The 15,063-nt window shown below is 38.0% G+C and overlaps 1 protein-coding gene across 1 annotated transcript in view; it reads left to right on the top strand.

Annotated features, from left to right (window-relative positions):
* Window positions 1-15,063, top strand: part of TBPL1 (TBP-like 1) — a 57,346-nt gene extending 42,283 nt beyond the window's left edge. The window contains exons 2-7 of the mRNA XM_006884972.1: window positions 5,362-5,540; window positions 10,053-10,135; window positions 10,306-10,369; window positions 12,160-12,263; window positions 12,363-12,457; window positions 14,830-15,063. Of these exons, the coding sequence (XP_006885034.1) occupies window positions 5,406-5,540; window positions 10,053-10,135; window positions 10,306-10,369; window positions 12,160-12,263; window positions 12,363-12,457; window positions 14,830-14,909 (561 nt within the window). The 5' untranslated portion in view covers window positions 5,362-5,405 and the 3' untranslated portion in view covers window positions 14,910-15,063. The remainder of the gene's footprint in view (window positions 1-5,361; window positions 5,541-10,052; window positions 10,136-10,305; window positions 10,370-12,159; window positions 12,264-12,362; window positions 12,458-14,829) is intronic.

Raw genomic sequence — 15,063 nt, 5'->3', positions numbered from 1 at the left:
GACTAAGGTGTGCCTGATCCAGTCCCAGTCCATGGTATTCCCAATTACTTGCTGTGCATCAGAGAGCTGGATAATGAGTAAGGATGATAGAAGAATAATTGATGCTTTTGAGTTGTAGTGCTAGAGAAGTCTTGAACATACCATGGATCGCCAAGAAAACAAATAGGTCTGTCTTGAAGAAGGTGAAATCGAGTTTCTCCTTGGAGGCTTGGATTTTGAAACTCTATCTCACATACTTTGGCCATGTGACAAGGAGGTTCTGGGTGGAGGATATGAAGACCCTGGATGAGATAGGTTGATACCTAGGGCAGTAGGTGTATCAAAGTGACAGGTAACCTTCAGAGCTGTTGTACATAGGATCACTAGGAGTCACGGGCAACGTGATGGCAAATAGCAAATAACAACAACAGTGGCTCTGGTGGCCTAGTGGCAAGAAGATGCACTGCAATCCCAAAGGCACACAGTTGAGGCCACCAGCTGTTCTGCAGAAGGGTGGGCAGTCTCTTCTCATGCAAATAACTACCTCTAAAAACCTGCTAGAGGGTCAACCATGGGTCACTTGTGACTCAATGGTATATAACAACAAGAAGTAAGTATAGTAATTTAGAAAGAAATTACTACTGAAAAGAAGCAAAGTTTAGTATGTTGACCCTGTGAAGGACAGATTGGAAGGCTTGCGCTGTCCTGCACCATGCTTGAGATCTCCTGACTTCCTTGCTCCTAAGCACTTTGGAGAGGTCCTTGATAGCAGATTTGCCCAGTGCAACACGTCTTCTGGTTTCCTGACGTCTTTTACTATGAGTGCTGGTTGTGGATCCAAATAAAAGGAAGTCATTGACAACGTCAGTCTTTCTAAAATGTACTGGAGAAGGTCGCAAAAAAAAAAAAATCTGATTTCAGATTGTACTCTCTGGAGGCGCCAATGTTTGGACTTTGTGTTACATACTTTGGGCATTTTTTGAGAATGGTTAGTCCTTGAAAAAGGAAACGACGCTTGTCAAAGTAGAGGGTCAACAAAACAATAGTGAAGATTTTGAAGATGACATAGGGTCAGACAAGATTTTGCTGTGTTGTGCATAGAATTTGTGTGAATCAGTGTTGACCTGCCAACACTAACAGTTTGCCAGATTTAGGCCTTGGGAATATGTAAACTTTGCAGGTAGTTTTGACCTCACGAAACTCAGAATTTAGTGTAAGGGATATAGATAGCCTAATATTTTACTGTAAATACCATAATGGTGGTAAATACTATATTTCATCTCTATTAAAAAGTAGTTCCCACTGTTTCTTTTTTAGCCCATATGTGTGATATTCCCCGTAATATACATCACCTACCATTTTTCTTTTATGCCCCTAAACAAAGGGGGAGGTGTATTTTTTTTTCCAGTGATAACCTAAATATTTTGATCACTATTGGGACTTATCAGTCCTGCCTTAACCCTGAGAATAAAGTTACTCAGGCTTGTCTTACTCAGTGATAAAATTATTGTTGTTGTTAGGTGCTGTTGAGCAAGTGTGATCTATAGTGACCCTGTGAACAGCAGACCTGAATTCCTTCCTATCCTGAGCCATCCTCACCATCTCTCATACACTTGAGCCCATTGCTGTAATTACCTGTGTCTATTTCGGTGAATGTCTTTTTCTCTTCACCAACCTTCCGCCCTTACAAGCATGATATCCTTTTCCAAGAAATAGTCTCTCCTAGCATCAGGTCCAAAGTATGATAAATGAAGCTTTGCCATCCTTGCCTCGAAGGAGCTCTGTAGCCACACCCTTTCCAAGACATACCTGTTCATTCTTTGCTGGCAGTCCATGAGGTAGGCAGTGTTCTTAGCCACTCTTAAAGGTAGAAGGGAGCTCTGGTGGCATAGTCTCTAGGAAGTTGCTGACTCAGAGGCAATGCTTTCGAAGTTTGACTCCACCAGCAACAACTGGGTAAAAGACTGGCAGTCTCCTCCTGTAGCTTCTCGAAAACCTCCTGGAAGGTCAGCTATAAGTCAGTTCTAACTCTGGCATTGAATTTGAGTTTTAGTTTATAACATTTAAGGAGATATTATCATGTTGTAGAAATCAATTTGTCTCTCTCCTTAGATTGTCTTTCTAGTTGCATGCTTTAGCTTTAAGAAGTGACTCTTAATGTCCAGTGCTACAATCAGTCTTGCTTCACAGGCTAGTTAAATGGATTTGCAAATTAATCTCCTTTATGCTTCATACACATGGACTGCCCATTTTTTAAATAAGTACTGTCTTGATACAGGCCATGGTCTTTGTAATTACTTGTTATGCATCAGAAAGCTGGACAATGACTAAGGAGGATAGAATTGATGCCTTTGAGCTGTGGTGTTCGAGAAGAGTTTTGACTATATCATGGACTGCTAGAACAAACAGGTTCATCCTAGAGAGGGTGAAATCAGGCTGCTCCTGACATATTTTGGACATGGTGTCAGGCGGAATCAGTCCTTGTAGGGGGACAGCACAAGAGAGGAAGACTTTCGACGAGATGGATTGATTCAGTGACTAGGGTAATGGGGGTACGTGTGTCAGAGACAGTAAGATTGGCACAGGATAGAGCAGGGTTTATATCTGTTGTTCATAGGATCGCTGTGAGTCGCAGGCAACTCCAACGGCACATTACAACTATCTTTTCAGTACTGTAGCCTTGATTTAGAAACTTGTTTAAAGATTGTTGTTTATAGGTGCTGTTGAGTACAACCCACAGCGACCCTTTGAAAAACAGATCTGAACCCTTTCCTATCCTGTACCATATTTACAATCTCTGACACACTTGAGTGCAGTGCTGCAGTCACTGTTTCAGTCCACCTTGCTGAGTTTTTCTCTCACTGACCTTCCTCTGTCCCAAACATAGGTTGTCTCTTTTCAAAGAATAGCCACTCCTAGCAACGTGCCTGAAGTATGTGAGAGGATATATGCATATTGTCATCCTTGTCTCCACAAAGTGCTCTGGCTGCACCTTCTCCAGCATTCTGCTTGTTCTTTTGTCAGCACTCGCAACACCACAGCTCAAAGGCATCTGCTTTTCTTCTGTCATTATTCACAAATGACAATGTTTTCAGACTGCTTACCAGGTTACTAATCTAAAATATGAACCCTTAGTAAGTTTGGATGAGCAGAGCTTTTCCATTACTTCATTTTTTAAAATATAAGGTGATGAGGCATAGAAAAAATTGTTAGTTTTTAATCCATGCCCTGCTTTGTTTGCGTTAAGAAAGATTTGCTTTACCACTTCTTTCTTGTCTTGTTTTACACTAAGTAATATTGTCCTTATTTTCACCTCAGGCGATTTCTTAGTTTAAGAAGACAAAGTAGCAAATCTGAATTGATTTTTTTTTTTTTTTTAGCCTTTCAGTGGAAAACGTGTGTTATGGAACTGTATGTTAGGCAATTTCTTTATACAATTTCTCCATAAGTGATTGCTTTTCATAGTTTTGCTCTTGAGATTTGTATCAGTTGAATTTGAAATTGAGTTTGGCTTCTTATAACAGAAATAGAGCATAAAGAGGCTAACCCTTTCTGTGACTTACGGGATGTATAGTGAATGTCCACCTATATTTTCTGCCTCTGGGATTTAGAGAAGCTGATTTCTTTTAGCCCATGCTACCATCTGGCATGTGGTGGGGAAGGAGGGGGCAGTATGTGTTGTTCCTGTTAGGTGTTGTCGAGTTGAGTACGACTCACAGTGACCCTGTGACAACAGATCTGAACCCTATCCTATGCCACTTTCACACTTCTGACACACTAGAGCCCATTCTGGCAGTCACCGTGTCAATCCACCTGATTGAGTGTCTTCCCCTCCTTCATACTGTCCACTCTTCCCAGCATCTTTTTCCTCCAAGGAATATCCTGAAGTATGTGATGTGAAGCCTCATCATTCTTGCATCCAGCTGCACCATCTCCCAAACATACTTGCTTGTTCTTTTGGACGTCCATTGCGCTTCTCCAGCACCACAGCTCAAAGACGTCAATTCTTCTTCTGTTAATCCTTATTCATTTTCCAGTTCTCATTGAAAAGATGAGTTATCGAAAAGGTCATGGCCTGAATCAGATGCACCTTAGTCTTCAAACTGACATTACCCCTCAATAATTTGGAAAGGCCCCTAACTGCAGACTTTTCCCAGTGTGATGCATCTCCTTATTTCCTGAGAAATGGTACAAAAATTATGTTAATTGTGGATCGAAGTAAGAAGTTGTTATTGACAATTTCAGTTTCTGACCTATCCATCGTGAATCTAAAGAAATGCCCCGGCCCTCTTAAGACCAACTCAAATCTCAGGGAACCTTCAGGACATATGTGTGATATCAAAATATATGTTATGTTAAAAAATTTTTTCATTGTATTCAGAATGTTCTCCATTACTGAAAAAATTTTCAGTAAAAATTTAAAGCAGAAAATATTTATGTATTGAAAGAATTATTGAAACAAGATAGAACTGTTTTGGTTTTTTCTTTTACATTTATGAAATCTCAACTTAAGTACAGGTCTCATAACAAACTTCATGATCTCGGGGGCCTGGGCTGCTTTTATCTTGATGTTGTACCAGCCATAAGCCTGAAGCTCCAGCTTAGTGTCTGGGGTATAATCATAGCAAGCATGAAATCTGTGCTCTGCTGTTAATTTGAGCTTATTTTCCTGATAATCACTGTCATTTATTAGGCTTTTATTTCCCAGATGTGTATGATGTGAACTTTTCATATATTACATCAGATAATCTTCATATGGACACTCTTTGGCAGGCACCATCTATTTCCACATGATAGAGGAGAAAACTGATACACAGCTATATTACTTGTTCAAATTCTTATAAATAGAGGGTAGTGAGTATGACATGGAGCCTACCACTTAAAATCAATCTTAGTAACTGTTTCTTTGCCTACCTCTGCTTATGAATCTATCTCTGGCATCTGTTCATCTGATGCCATAAAAAAACAACAACAAAAAAACACACAAACAGAAATTAGACATACCACAGTGAGAAAATCTAATGACCTTGAGGCACAATTAACATAACTGGGTGTTGAATGGTCCTGTGAAGGTGTTAGAAGTCTTGGTCTGACTTGTCTTTATGTTCTGTCAGAAACAAGGAGCTGGAAAAACACAAGTGAATTTTCTGTGTTTGAACTCTTGGCACCTTCATTGTTTTAGTCTTATAGTTTGATATTATATAAAATGCTGTCTTTTTAAAAAATTACATTCTTGGTGAGAAGAGGGCATGATTTAACTTGAGAGCTAATGATAAAAATCCTTTAAGTTGATTGTTTGCATTTTAATTTTCAACATTATTTGTGAGGAATAAATTATCAGAATATCTGAATTTAATGACGTTATTTTGTTTTATTTCTTAGGATGTGATCTTCGTGGTGGAAAGCTAAGTTTTTAAACTACACCAATGGATGCAGACAGTGATGTTGCACTGGACATTTTAATTACAAATGTAGTCTGTGTTTTTAGAACAAGATGCCATTTGAACTTAAGGAAGATTGCTTTGGAGGGAGCAAATGTAATTTATAAGCGTGATGTTGGAGTAAGTATCTAAATGCTGATATATTTACTATGTAGTCTAATCTCAGAATGCTACGAATGCTTCTAGTATGTGTTGATTCTACTGATGGCTTCTGATTACCTTACTCTGTAGAGTATTACCAGAGATGGCAGTGTGCCTTAAAGAAGAGTCCCTGCCTCTCTTGGCTGCTAATATTGTTTGGAGGTTTAAAGTTACGTAGACATTTTATTGTTTTCACAATTTCTTTTAACTTGAGAAAGAACCATCGCTGTATATTGAAGTATAATTATAGAATAATGCCCCAATGTATATTACAATTTTTAGTGTACTTGCTTTTTAATCTCTTCTTCATTAGCAAATTGCTAAAAATAAATGGTCCTTTCATACCTGAACATTTTCCGTTTTTAAAAACTCATAAGAATAAAAACTGTTTCTTTATGTTTACTGGTGTTTTGAGACTGACATTACAAATGATAATTGTTTATTTGGTTTTCACATAATGAAGAATAGTAACATATTTTCCACATAACAAAAGTTAAATAAGAATATATGTGATGGCTTAATTTAAACTAAAAAATTATTCCTAATATACTTAGTTAAATAACATTGTCTCTATTTAATTAAGCTTTTCAGTGAACATCAATTAAAAAATTTTTGAAGTTTATCAACAATTAGCTTCACATTAGCAAAGGAATACAGACATCTGGTTAAAAAGTGTAAACTGAAAAAATACTTTCTTTAGTCTGCCTTTATGGAAGACAAGTGCTTCTTGTTTTGTTCTTTATTCAAGGACAATTAAATGAACAATTTTGGATTGATGGACAAGCTGGTGTTTCTCAGTCATTTTTGTATGACATGATGTCTTCAAACTTCATTTTGATATTTGGTCAATTTTTCATTTCTCCAGGTTTTGTAGCTTTCTAAATAACATTGGTCAGATAATAGGCTATATGCCAAAGATGGAAGAACTCAAAATGTAAGAGAAGTTTTAAAGTGATTCTCTTGAGGCATATGAATTCCATTTATTCCATTTATTTCTCATATATGATAAACTTGTAAAAAATAGTACCTCAAGGCTCAGTTCTTAACCTTTTTATATTCACTTTGTAGGTATTTTAATTCAGACCTACAAGCACTCATGAATGCTTTTCGCAGATAAGGACCATCAGATTATATCTCCTCCTTTAGTACTTCTCTCAGGCTTGAGAGAGTGCATCTAAAATTTAAGTAAGCTCAACTGTAATATACACTTTAAAATGGAGTTGAGTACCACGAAGCAGAGCTATAAGGAGTCAAAAGAGCGATGAAGGGTGTTTTGGATGGGATAGTCAAGGAAGACCTTCTGTGGAGGTAACATTTAGTGTGAGACCTGAAACGAGAATATTGAAGAAAGTATATTCTAGGTGGAGGTAACAGCAACTAGAAAGTTGAGTTGTAAAAAAGTTTGTCATGCTTGAAGACACAGGTAAATTCTGGCCATTTGACTGCAGTGGAATAAGAGTTGAAATGTTAGTTTGCGTTGACTTCAAGTATATGGTGAGAGATTTGCCTGTTCATTGTTAATGCTGTCCAGTCAGTGCCAACTCCTAGTGAGCCTGTGTACACCCGAGCAAAACTGCACAGTTCTGTGCCATCCTCACAGTCTTTGCTGTGTTGAGCCCACTGATGCAGTCATTTTCATTCTATCTCTTTGAGGATCTTCCTCTTTTCCCCCCTGAACTTCTATTTACCAAACATATGTGCTCCAGAGATTGGTCTCGGTTAACATTTCCAAAGTGAATGAAACCATGTGTTGACATCCTTACTACTAAGAATGTACTTCTTCCAAGACAGACTGGTTCATTCTTCTGGCAGTCCCTAGTATATTTATTATTCTTCACCAACACCATAATTTACTCAGGAACATCAATTCTTTAATATTCCTGATTTTATTCATTGCCTGGCTTATGCATACTTATAAACAATTAAAATAGTTTATACAGACTTTTTAAAAAAAACAATTAGAGGTTTTACGTAGATATGATTGGTGAATCACTTCAGCCCCATTCTGAGTCCTTGTGTTTTTAATTGACTAAATGCCCTTTTGAGTTAATATGATCTTCTGATTAAATATTGGTGATTTGAACAGATGACTGATTTAGAACAGGTGATTTGAATATCAGGCAAGTATTTTGACATTTAAATAAATAGCTACCAGAACTGCCACCCAAACACAAACAGATACATACACATCCATGTTTATTGCTGCATTGTTCATAAGAACAAAGAGATGGAAGCAACCCAAGTGCCCATCAACAAACAAATGGATAGAGAAACTGGTTTATTCACACATGGACTACTATGCAGCACTGAAAAACAAGGAACTCATGAAATAAACAAAATGAGTGACCCTGGAGGACATTATACCGAGTGTCATATTTCAGTCACTAAAGGACAAATAATAAATGCCATTGTTACAAAACAGTACTGATATGGGCGTTGGGGGGAAACTAAGAAAAGAAGATAAATAATGAACCCTGCATTGAAATAGATGAGAGAAAGAACTGCCTAAAAGAAAAATATGATTAGCTATTATTTGCATGACAACAGCCCAGACAGAATAAGAGGTGCAGAGCAAAGTATGGGGGAGGGCATAGGGAGGGAGGAAGTTGTGCAACAATGAAAGAATCTTTCTAAAGAAAAAAGCCAACTGGAGGGGGAGTAGGGAGGAAAGTGTGCAACAAAGAATGAATGGAAATCCAACTTATCTGTGACTTTTCATTAAAATATCAGTTTAAAAAATTTTAAAAAATAAATAAATGGCTATATGGATTATAGGGAGTTATGGTGATGAAAGAAGTAGTTCAGGCTGCTTTGAAGGAAATGGCAAAAAATAAGGCCCCAGGAGTAGATGGTATACCAATTGACATATTCCAGCTAACAGATGCTACCCTGGATGTGCTCACCAAGTTTTGCTAAGAAATCTGGAGAACAACCACTTGGCCAGCTGACTGGAAGAGATCTATATTTGTTCCCATTACAAAGAAGGGTGACCCAAAAGTGTGTGGAAAGTGTAGAACAATCTCATTGATTTCACATGCAAGCAAGATTCTACTGAAGATTATTCAAAAATGATTGGAACAGCACATCAGCAGAGAACTGCCAGAAGTCTAGGCTGGGTTTAGAAAGGGTCGTGGTACTAGGGATATTGTAGCTGATGTTAGATGGATCTTAGCTGAAAGCAGGAAATACCAGAGGAATGTCTATCTGTGTTTCATTGCTTATGCAAAGGCATTTGACTGTGTGGATCATAACAAACTATGGCTGACTCTGAGAAGAATGGGAATCCCAGAACACTTGATCGTGCTAATGCGAAACCTATACTTGGACCGGGAGGCAGTCGTCGGAACAGAGCAAGGGAACACTGCATGGTTCAAAATTGGGAAGGGTGTACACCAGGGATGTGTCCTATCTCCATACCTTTTCAGCCTGTATGCAGAACAGATTATCCGGGAGGCTGGGCTCTATGAGGAGAATTGTGACATCAGAATTGGTGGAAGATCTATCAACACTCTGCATTATGCAGGTGATGCAACCCTGCTTGCTGAAACTGAGGAGGACCTGAAGCGCTTGCTGCAGAGGGTCAAGGACTGCAGCCTCCAATATGGATTGAGGCTCAATGTCAAGAAGACAAAGATTCTCAGCACTGGACCAATTGGCAGCATCCGGATGGATGGTGAAGAGATTGAGATTGTTCACAGCTTTAGTTTGCTTGGCTCCACAGTCAACACTCTTGGCACCAGTAGCCAAGAAATTAAAAGGTGTATTACCATGGGAAAGTCGGCTGTTAGGGACCTCTCCAAAGTACTGAAGAGCAATGATGTCTCTCTGGAGACTAAGGTGCGTATGATACAGGTCATGATCTTTGCAGTCATTTGTTATGCATCAGAGAGTTGGACAATCACCAAGGAGGATAGAAGGAGAATTGATGCCTTTGAGCTGTGGTGCTGGAGAAGAGTTCTGAGAGTACCATACTACTAGGAAAACAAACAGATTTGTCCTGGAAAGGGTTAAACCAGGTGGCTCCTGGGAGGCAAGGATTCTGAGGCTCCGTCTAACATACTTTGGACATGTTGTAAGGAGGGACTGGTGCTTGGAGAAGGACATCATGCTTGGTAGGGTGGAGGGACAGCGCAGGAAGGAAAGACCCTCTATGAAGTGGATTGATTCTGTGACTGGGTTAATCAGGATGGGAGTGTCGGAGACAGTGCGATTGGCACAGGACAAAGCAGAGTTTAGGGCTGTTGTACATAGGGTCATTATGAGTCGCAAGCGACTCGACGGCACATAACAACAGTGGTATAGTGGTAAGCTGCACTGCAGTCCTGAAGCCATGTGGTTCTAATCCACCAGCTGCTCTGCAGGAGAAGGATGGGCAATCTCCTTTTGTGTGATTAACTGCCTCTGAAAACCTGGCACAACAACAACATATAGAGTATGGAATCACTTAAAAATTAATGCTTATTATATAATACGGTTTTCCATATCTTGCAGAAAGTATTAATGAAACTTCGAAAACCTAGAATTACAGCTACAATTTGGTCCTCAGGAAAAATTATTTGCACTGGAGCAACAAGGTAAATGTCACTTGGGTTTTTTATTTTCTCCTTATGAAAAGGATTTTTTTTCCCACTAGACTTAAACAGACTTAGAAACACAATCTTGTTATTATCATGTTTGTCAGTATGAAATTTATTTTTTTGTGTAACTGATATATCTTTTTTTCTATCCCTTAAAATTAATATAGTGAAGAAGAAGCTAAATTTGGTGCCAGACGTTTAGCTCGCAGTCTGCAGAAGCTAGGTTTTCAGGTAACGTTTTCAAGAAATATCTGAATTACAAATACTGAAACATCTATTTTTATAAAAATGTGAGATGTTATTATCCTACTCTTCATTGTGAGTGGTGCTTTTTGAGTCCCCGGATTTGCCCATGTGGGTGAATTTAATGAGTCTTGACTTTTTCTTGAATCTCTTCCTCAGAGAGCCTTGTTTCTTGACAAGCTCACTTCCATTTCTGTTCTTAGGTGATTTTTGCTTATCATCAATCTGTATTTTATCATCTCAAGAAAGTTATCTATTAGGATAGCAGGTAGAAAGCTGTAGAACCTATTGCTGGGTTTACACTGGCAGACTCTCATACCTATAAAGTATAAGATGGTATATAGTTATGAAGTATACCATTTGCTGGTTTGTTAGCCTTACCAAGTATGAATTTATATAAGTTTACAAATGAGCTAGGAGCCTGGGGTACGAAGTGGGAAAAGAATTCAGGTGAACAGTTTAAACCCATCAGCTCTTCAGTGGGAGAGGGATGAGATAGTATATTTCTGTAAAGATTTACACCTTGAAATCCCTGTGGAGAGCTCTGCTGTGTCCTGTTGAGTCACTGGGACTGAGAAATGATGGCATTGGATTTGGCTTTAAAGTTTTTGGTCTGCCCCCCCTCACCATCCCCCCCCCTCCCGTTTGAATAAAATCAATAAGGTACATGGTTCAAATCCAGCTACTCCACAGGAGAAAGATGGATATTTTCTTGCCATGAGATTTACTGCCTCTTACAACCAGCTTGGGGGTGGGGGGTCAGCTACGTCTTGGTTCCAACGTGATGGTACCCAATAACAATATATATTCTGAGCCTCCTTAGTCACTTTTATGTGATGAGTAAATTAAAGATGAGCTGTGGCTCCTGAAGAATTGGAAATGCTCTTAGGGAGCAGAGGGTGTAGGTGCATGAGGAAAGCAGCAGTGGAGAGCGAGCTCCAGTGAGCTGTAACTGAGGGTTAATGGTGAAGCCGCTGTGTACAGTTTACTTTTCGACTCAGTTGGAGCTCAGTTAGCTGATCCACAATTGTTGTCTTACTAGGAATGCTTGAAAAAAACAATGAGATGAGACAATTTAAAATAGTGCTGCTGCTGTTGAATACCATTGAGTTGGAACCAACCCGTAGCAGACCCTCCAGTGGGTTTTCAGAGACAGTTAATCTCACAGGAGGAGATTGCAAAAAATAAAATACCACTAGGAGCAGCTGACAATATTTCAAGATCATTTTCAGCCTTGGAGCTTATTTTAGCATAGTATTTAAAATGTTGAGAGAAATCTCAGTTAATTAGGAACACAATAGTTACTCTACCCCATACTCTCTCCAATCATACACAAAGGTCATTTTACCTTATTGTGTGTAAGAACAACTTTGGACCTCTGGAGCTCAACGTACACTTAATATTTATTGACATTTTAAGGTGACATGTGTTCTTTTTATTTACTTGAAGAAGACTGTGCTTTGTTTTTTCCCCTCGAGCATCCTCCATGTCCCAGTTGTTATAAATATCCCATTTAAAATACTAAACAATTAAGAGTCCAGCTGTGCTGTTTTAATCATGCAGCTATCTTAGATTTTATGTTTGTTCTAATTAATGTTTCCAGCTATTTTTTTCCTTGTGTTCACTCCTAACAGTAAGGAGTAACTAATAACTTACAGTATTTAAGAAGCTTTTGTTTTATCTTTTGTTAAGAATTGAAACTTAATTATGAAGGATTGCCTAATGAATAGACTTTCCTATTTCAAAATAATTCATAGAGTTTTACTTCTCTCTTGAAGGTAATATTTACAGATTTTAAAGTTGTTAACGTTTTGGCAGTGTGTAACATGCCATTTGAAATCCGTTTGCCAGAATTCACAAAGAACAATAGACCTCATGCCAGGTAGGTCTTTGAAGACTCAAAAGAATATATTTGAAGTTCGTTTTCTAACTATCGATAATTATGTTAATTATGGGTGCTTGTTCTTGTCTTTTTGTATAGTTATGAACCTGAACTTCATCCAGCAGTGTGCTATCGAATAAAATCCCTGAGAGCTACATTACAGATTTTTTCAACAGGCAGTATCACAGTAACAGGTATTTTATGATGTTGAAACGACAATTGTCCATAAGAAATTGAATGCAATAAGAGATGCCCATACTAAAATAGAAATACTGTCTAACTTGTTCTCTTCAGTTACTTCTTTTGCCTTTAAAGGGGCGCTATTCTCTTGATTTTTCACACTTGCAATTGGCACAGGATAGAGCAGGGTTTACGGCTTTTGTACATAGGGTTGCTATGAGTTGCAAAGGACTCGAGGGCACATAACCACAACATCAATTAGTTTTACATACTTGTAAACGGTTTCTAAAATCTTACATATGCTATTTTGTGTTCTCTCTTCTTTTACATATAATTGTCATAGTAAAACTTATCTTTATTGTTCCATGGAATGATCATTCCTGCTCTTAGTTATAAGATAGCCAACATGTGGATAATGTGTGCCATGGACATTTGGTGGCTTCTAGTTTAGAGCTGTTCAGAATCTTCTAGTAAATACCTCACAGTATGATTTTTTCATATTTTTATTCTCTTGAATTTAAATTACCAAAGATTAGGAACTTTGCGTAGAGGTTTTACTTCATCAAAATATTCAAGTAGTTTCTTACGTGGATATTTTATAGTGTCCTTTGAGCTTTTAAGTGTTAATTTCAGAAGACAGGGCATAGATGTCAAAGAGTAGTATCAGCATACAAGGGCAATTATTTATTTTAAGACACTTTGGCACTAAGTTGTCCAGAGGCATAGCTTCAATGTCAGGGAAACCCTTAGTCAAAATTAAGGTGAGGGAAATTTTTTTTCAGTAACCTTGAATTTTATCTTCTTTTATTCTGTGCAGTATTATAAAAGTTATTGATGCCTTTAAACTCTTAATATAAGCTTTAATTGTAGCTCATTTCTTTTGGGAAATTTTAAACCTTTTAGTCCTACCTGAATTTTTTAAATGGAATGATGAATGGGCCAAGTCTATTTGTTCCTTTCTTTCAACTGTCTGTTTCTGGAGCCTCAACTTCTGGATGGGAGAATACACTGAAGTCTGCCTTTGGGTCTCTTCCAAAAACAGAGTAAAATGTGATGCAAAAGTAAAATCACCTTTTACTCAGTTAATAGAATAAAACAATAACAAACTGACAATTGACCTAGCTTATGCATTATGTTGTTGTTATGTGCTGTCAAGACACCTGTGACCCGACCCATAGCAACCCTTTGTACAGCAGCTCTGAAGCCTGCCCTGTCGTGAGCCAGGCTCATTTATTCTGACACACCAACAACCCCATCACCCCAGTTACTGTGTCAATCCATCTCATCCGGGGTCTTCCTCTCTGGTGCTGTCCGTCTCCCTTTCCAAGCATGATGTCCTTCTCCAAGGACTGATAACATACTTGTTTATATTTGTAATATACTTTGAAATGTTAAAAATTCAGTGAACACATATTGAGCACCTTTTACAAAGTGCTATGTTGCGTTTATGTGCATGGGGTGATGTGAGTCAGGAAAGGGCAAACTAGATGTGTTAAGTTTTTTAGATCTCCATTGAGAGCTGCTATGTGCTAATGAAACTATATAAAACAAATTTTATGGATACGTTTTTCATTGTTTTTTAAAATATGTCTCTTTTTAGCTACTTAAATGCAAAATTACATTTTAAAAATAAAGTTGTTTATAGTATTATCAGGATTAACTCCTATGTAGCATTACTTCTGCTTCTCCCTTACGCCCAGCCGCTTTAGATGAACTGTGAGGTTGACATAGCTAGAATAGGTATAAGCATATGGATTAAACAAAACGTAATTAATCTGTGTTGATTTTTAGGCTCATTCCGGTTTCCCAGCAGTGTGGCAGCTGCTGTATTTGAACTCTGAGATTCCTTAAGTACCCCTGAGCTCTTCAACCTTAGCCTGGCCAAAAGGATAGCAGTTAGCCAATCTTGTTTATTCTTTCCTTTCATGCAGTTTATTATTTTCACCCAGGATAATTTATGTATAATTTCTTATGTAGAGTTGAAACATGTGAGAGTGAGAACTCAGTGGGACTGCCTTATTTTTAGGTCTCACAAAAATCTTTGTCCTGTTGTCGTTTTAACCACTTTTCTATTGCTCAGCAGTGGAAAATACTTGCCTTTTCCTTCTCTGACAGGTTTCTGTCTTACACTGATCTGGCTTTTGCTGGTTTTACTAAAGTCTGTTTTCAGACTAGTTACTAAAACAAGGTGAATAACATAATTTTCTGTTCTAGATTTTGTTTAGTCCAGAAGAGCCATTTTATTGTCTTGCTTCTTACGAGAATTTTTTATAAATACCAGTTTAAAAAAACCTCTGAACCAGTTCTTCTAAACTTCTTGAGTACTTTTGGTTCTGGAATTTTCCTCATGCTCTTTTCTCATTTCTTTTTCTGCTGTTTGTTGCAGGGCCCAACGTAAAGGCTGTTGCTACTGCTGTGGAACAGATTTACCCATTTGTGTTTGAAAGCAGGAAAGAAATTTTATAAGTCATCAAATAACTGGTTAGAATCCCTAACGGAGCACCTTTTAAAACCTGCTGCACATTGGACTCAAAAGAAAAACTGGACCAACAGTAACTGAGGAAATAGACTCTTTTATTCTTTCATGGCTGCGGTGTAGACTCCAATCCACTTGGATTTT

This window comes from Elephantulus edwardii, unplaced genomic scaffold (genome assembly GCF_000299155.1).
Source record: "Elephantulus edwardii isolate Elephantulus edwardi_28Jun2011 unplaced genomic scaffold, EleEdw1.0 scaffold00039, whole genome shotgun sequence".
NCBI classification, from domain to species: Eukaryota; Metazoa; Chordata; class Mammalia; order Macroscelidea; family Macroscelididae; genus Elephantulus; species Elephantulus edwardii.
The sequence above is the reverse complement of the archived record's forward strand: the minus strand, read 5'-3'. Positions and strand labels throughout refer to the sequence as shown.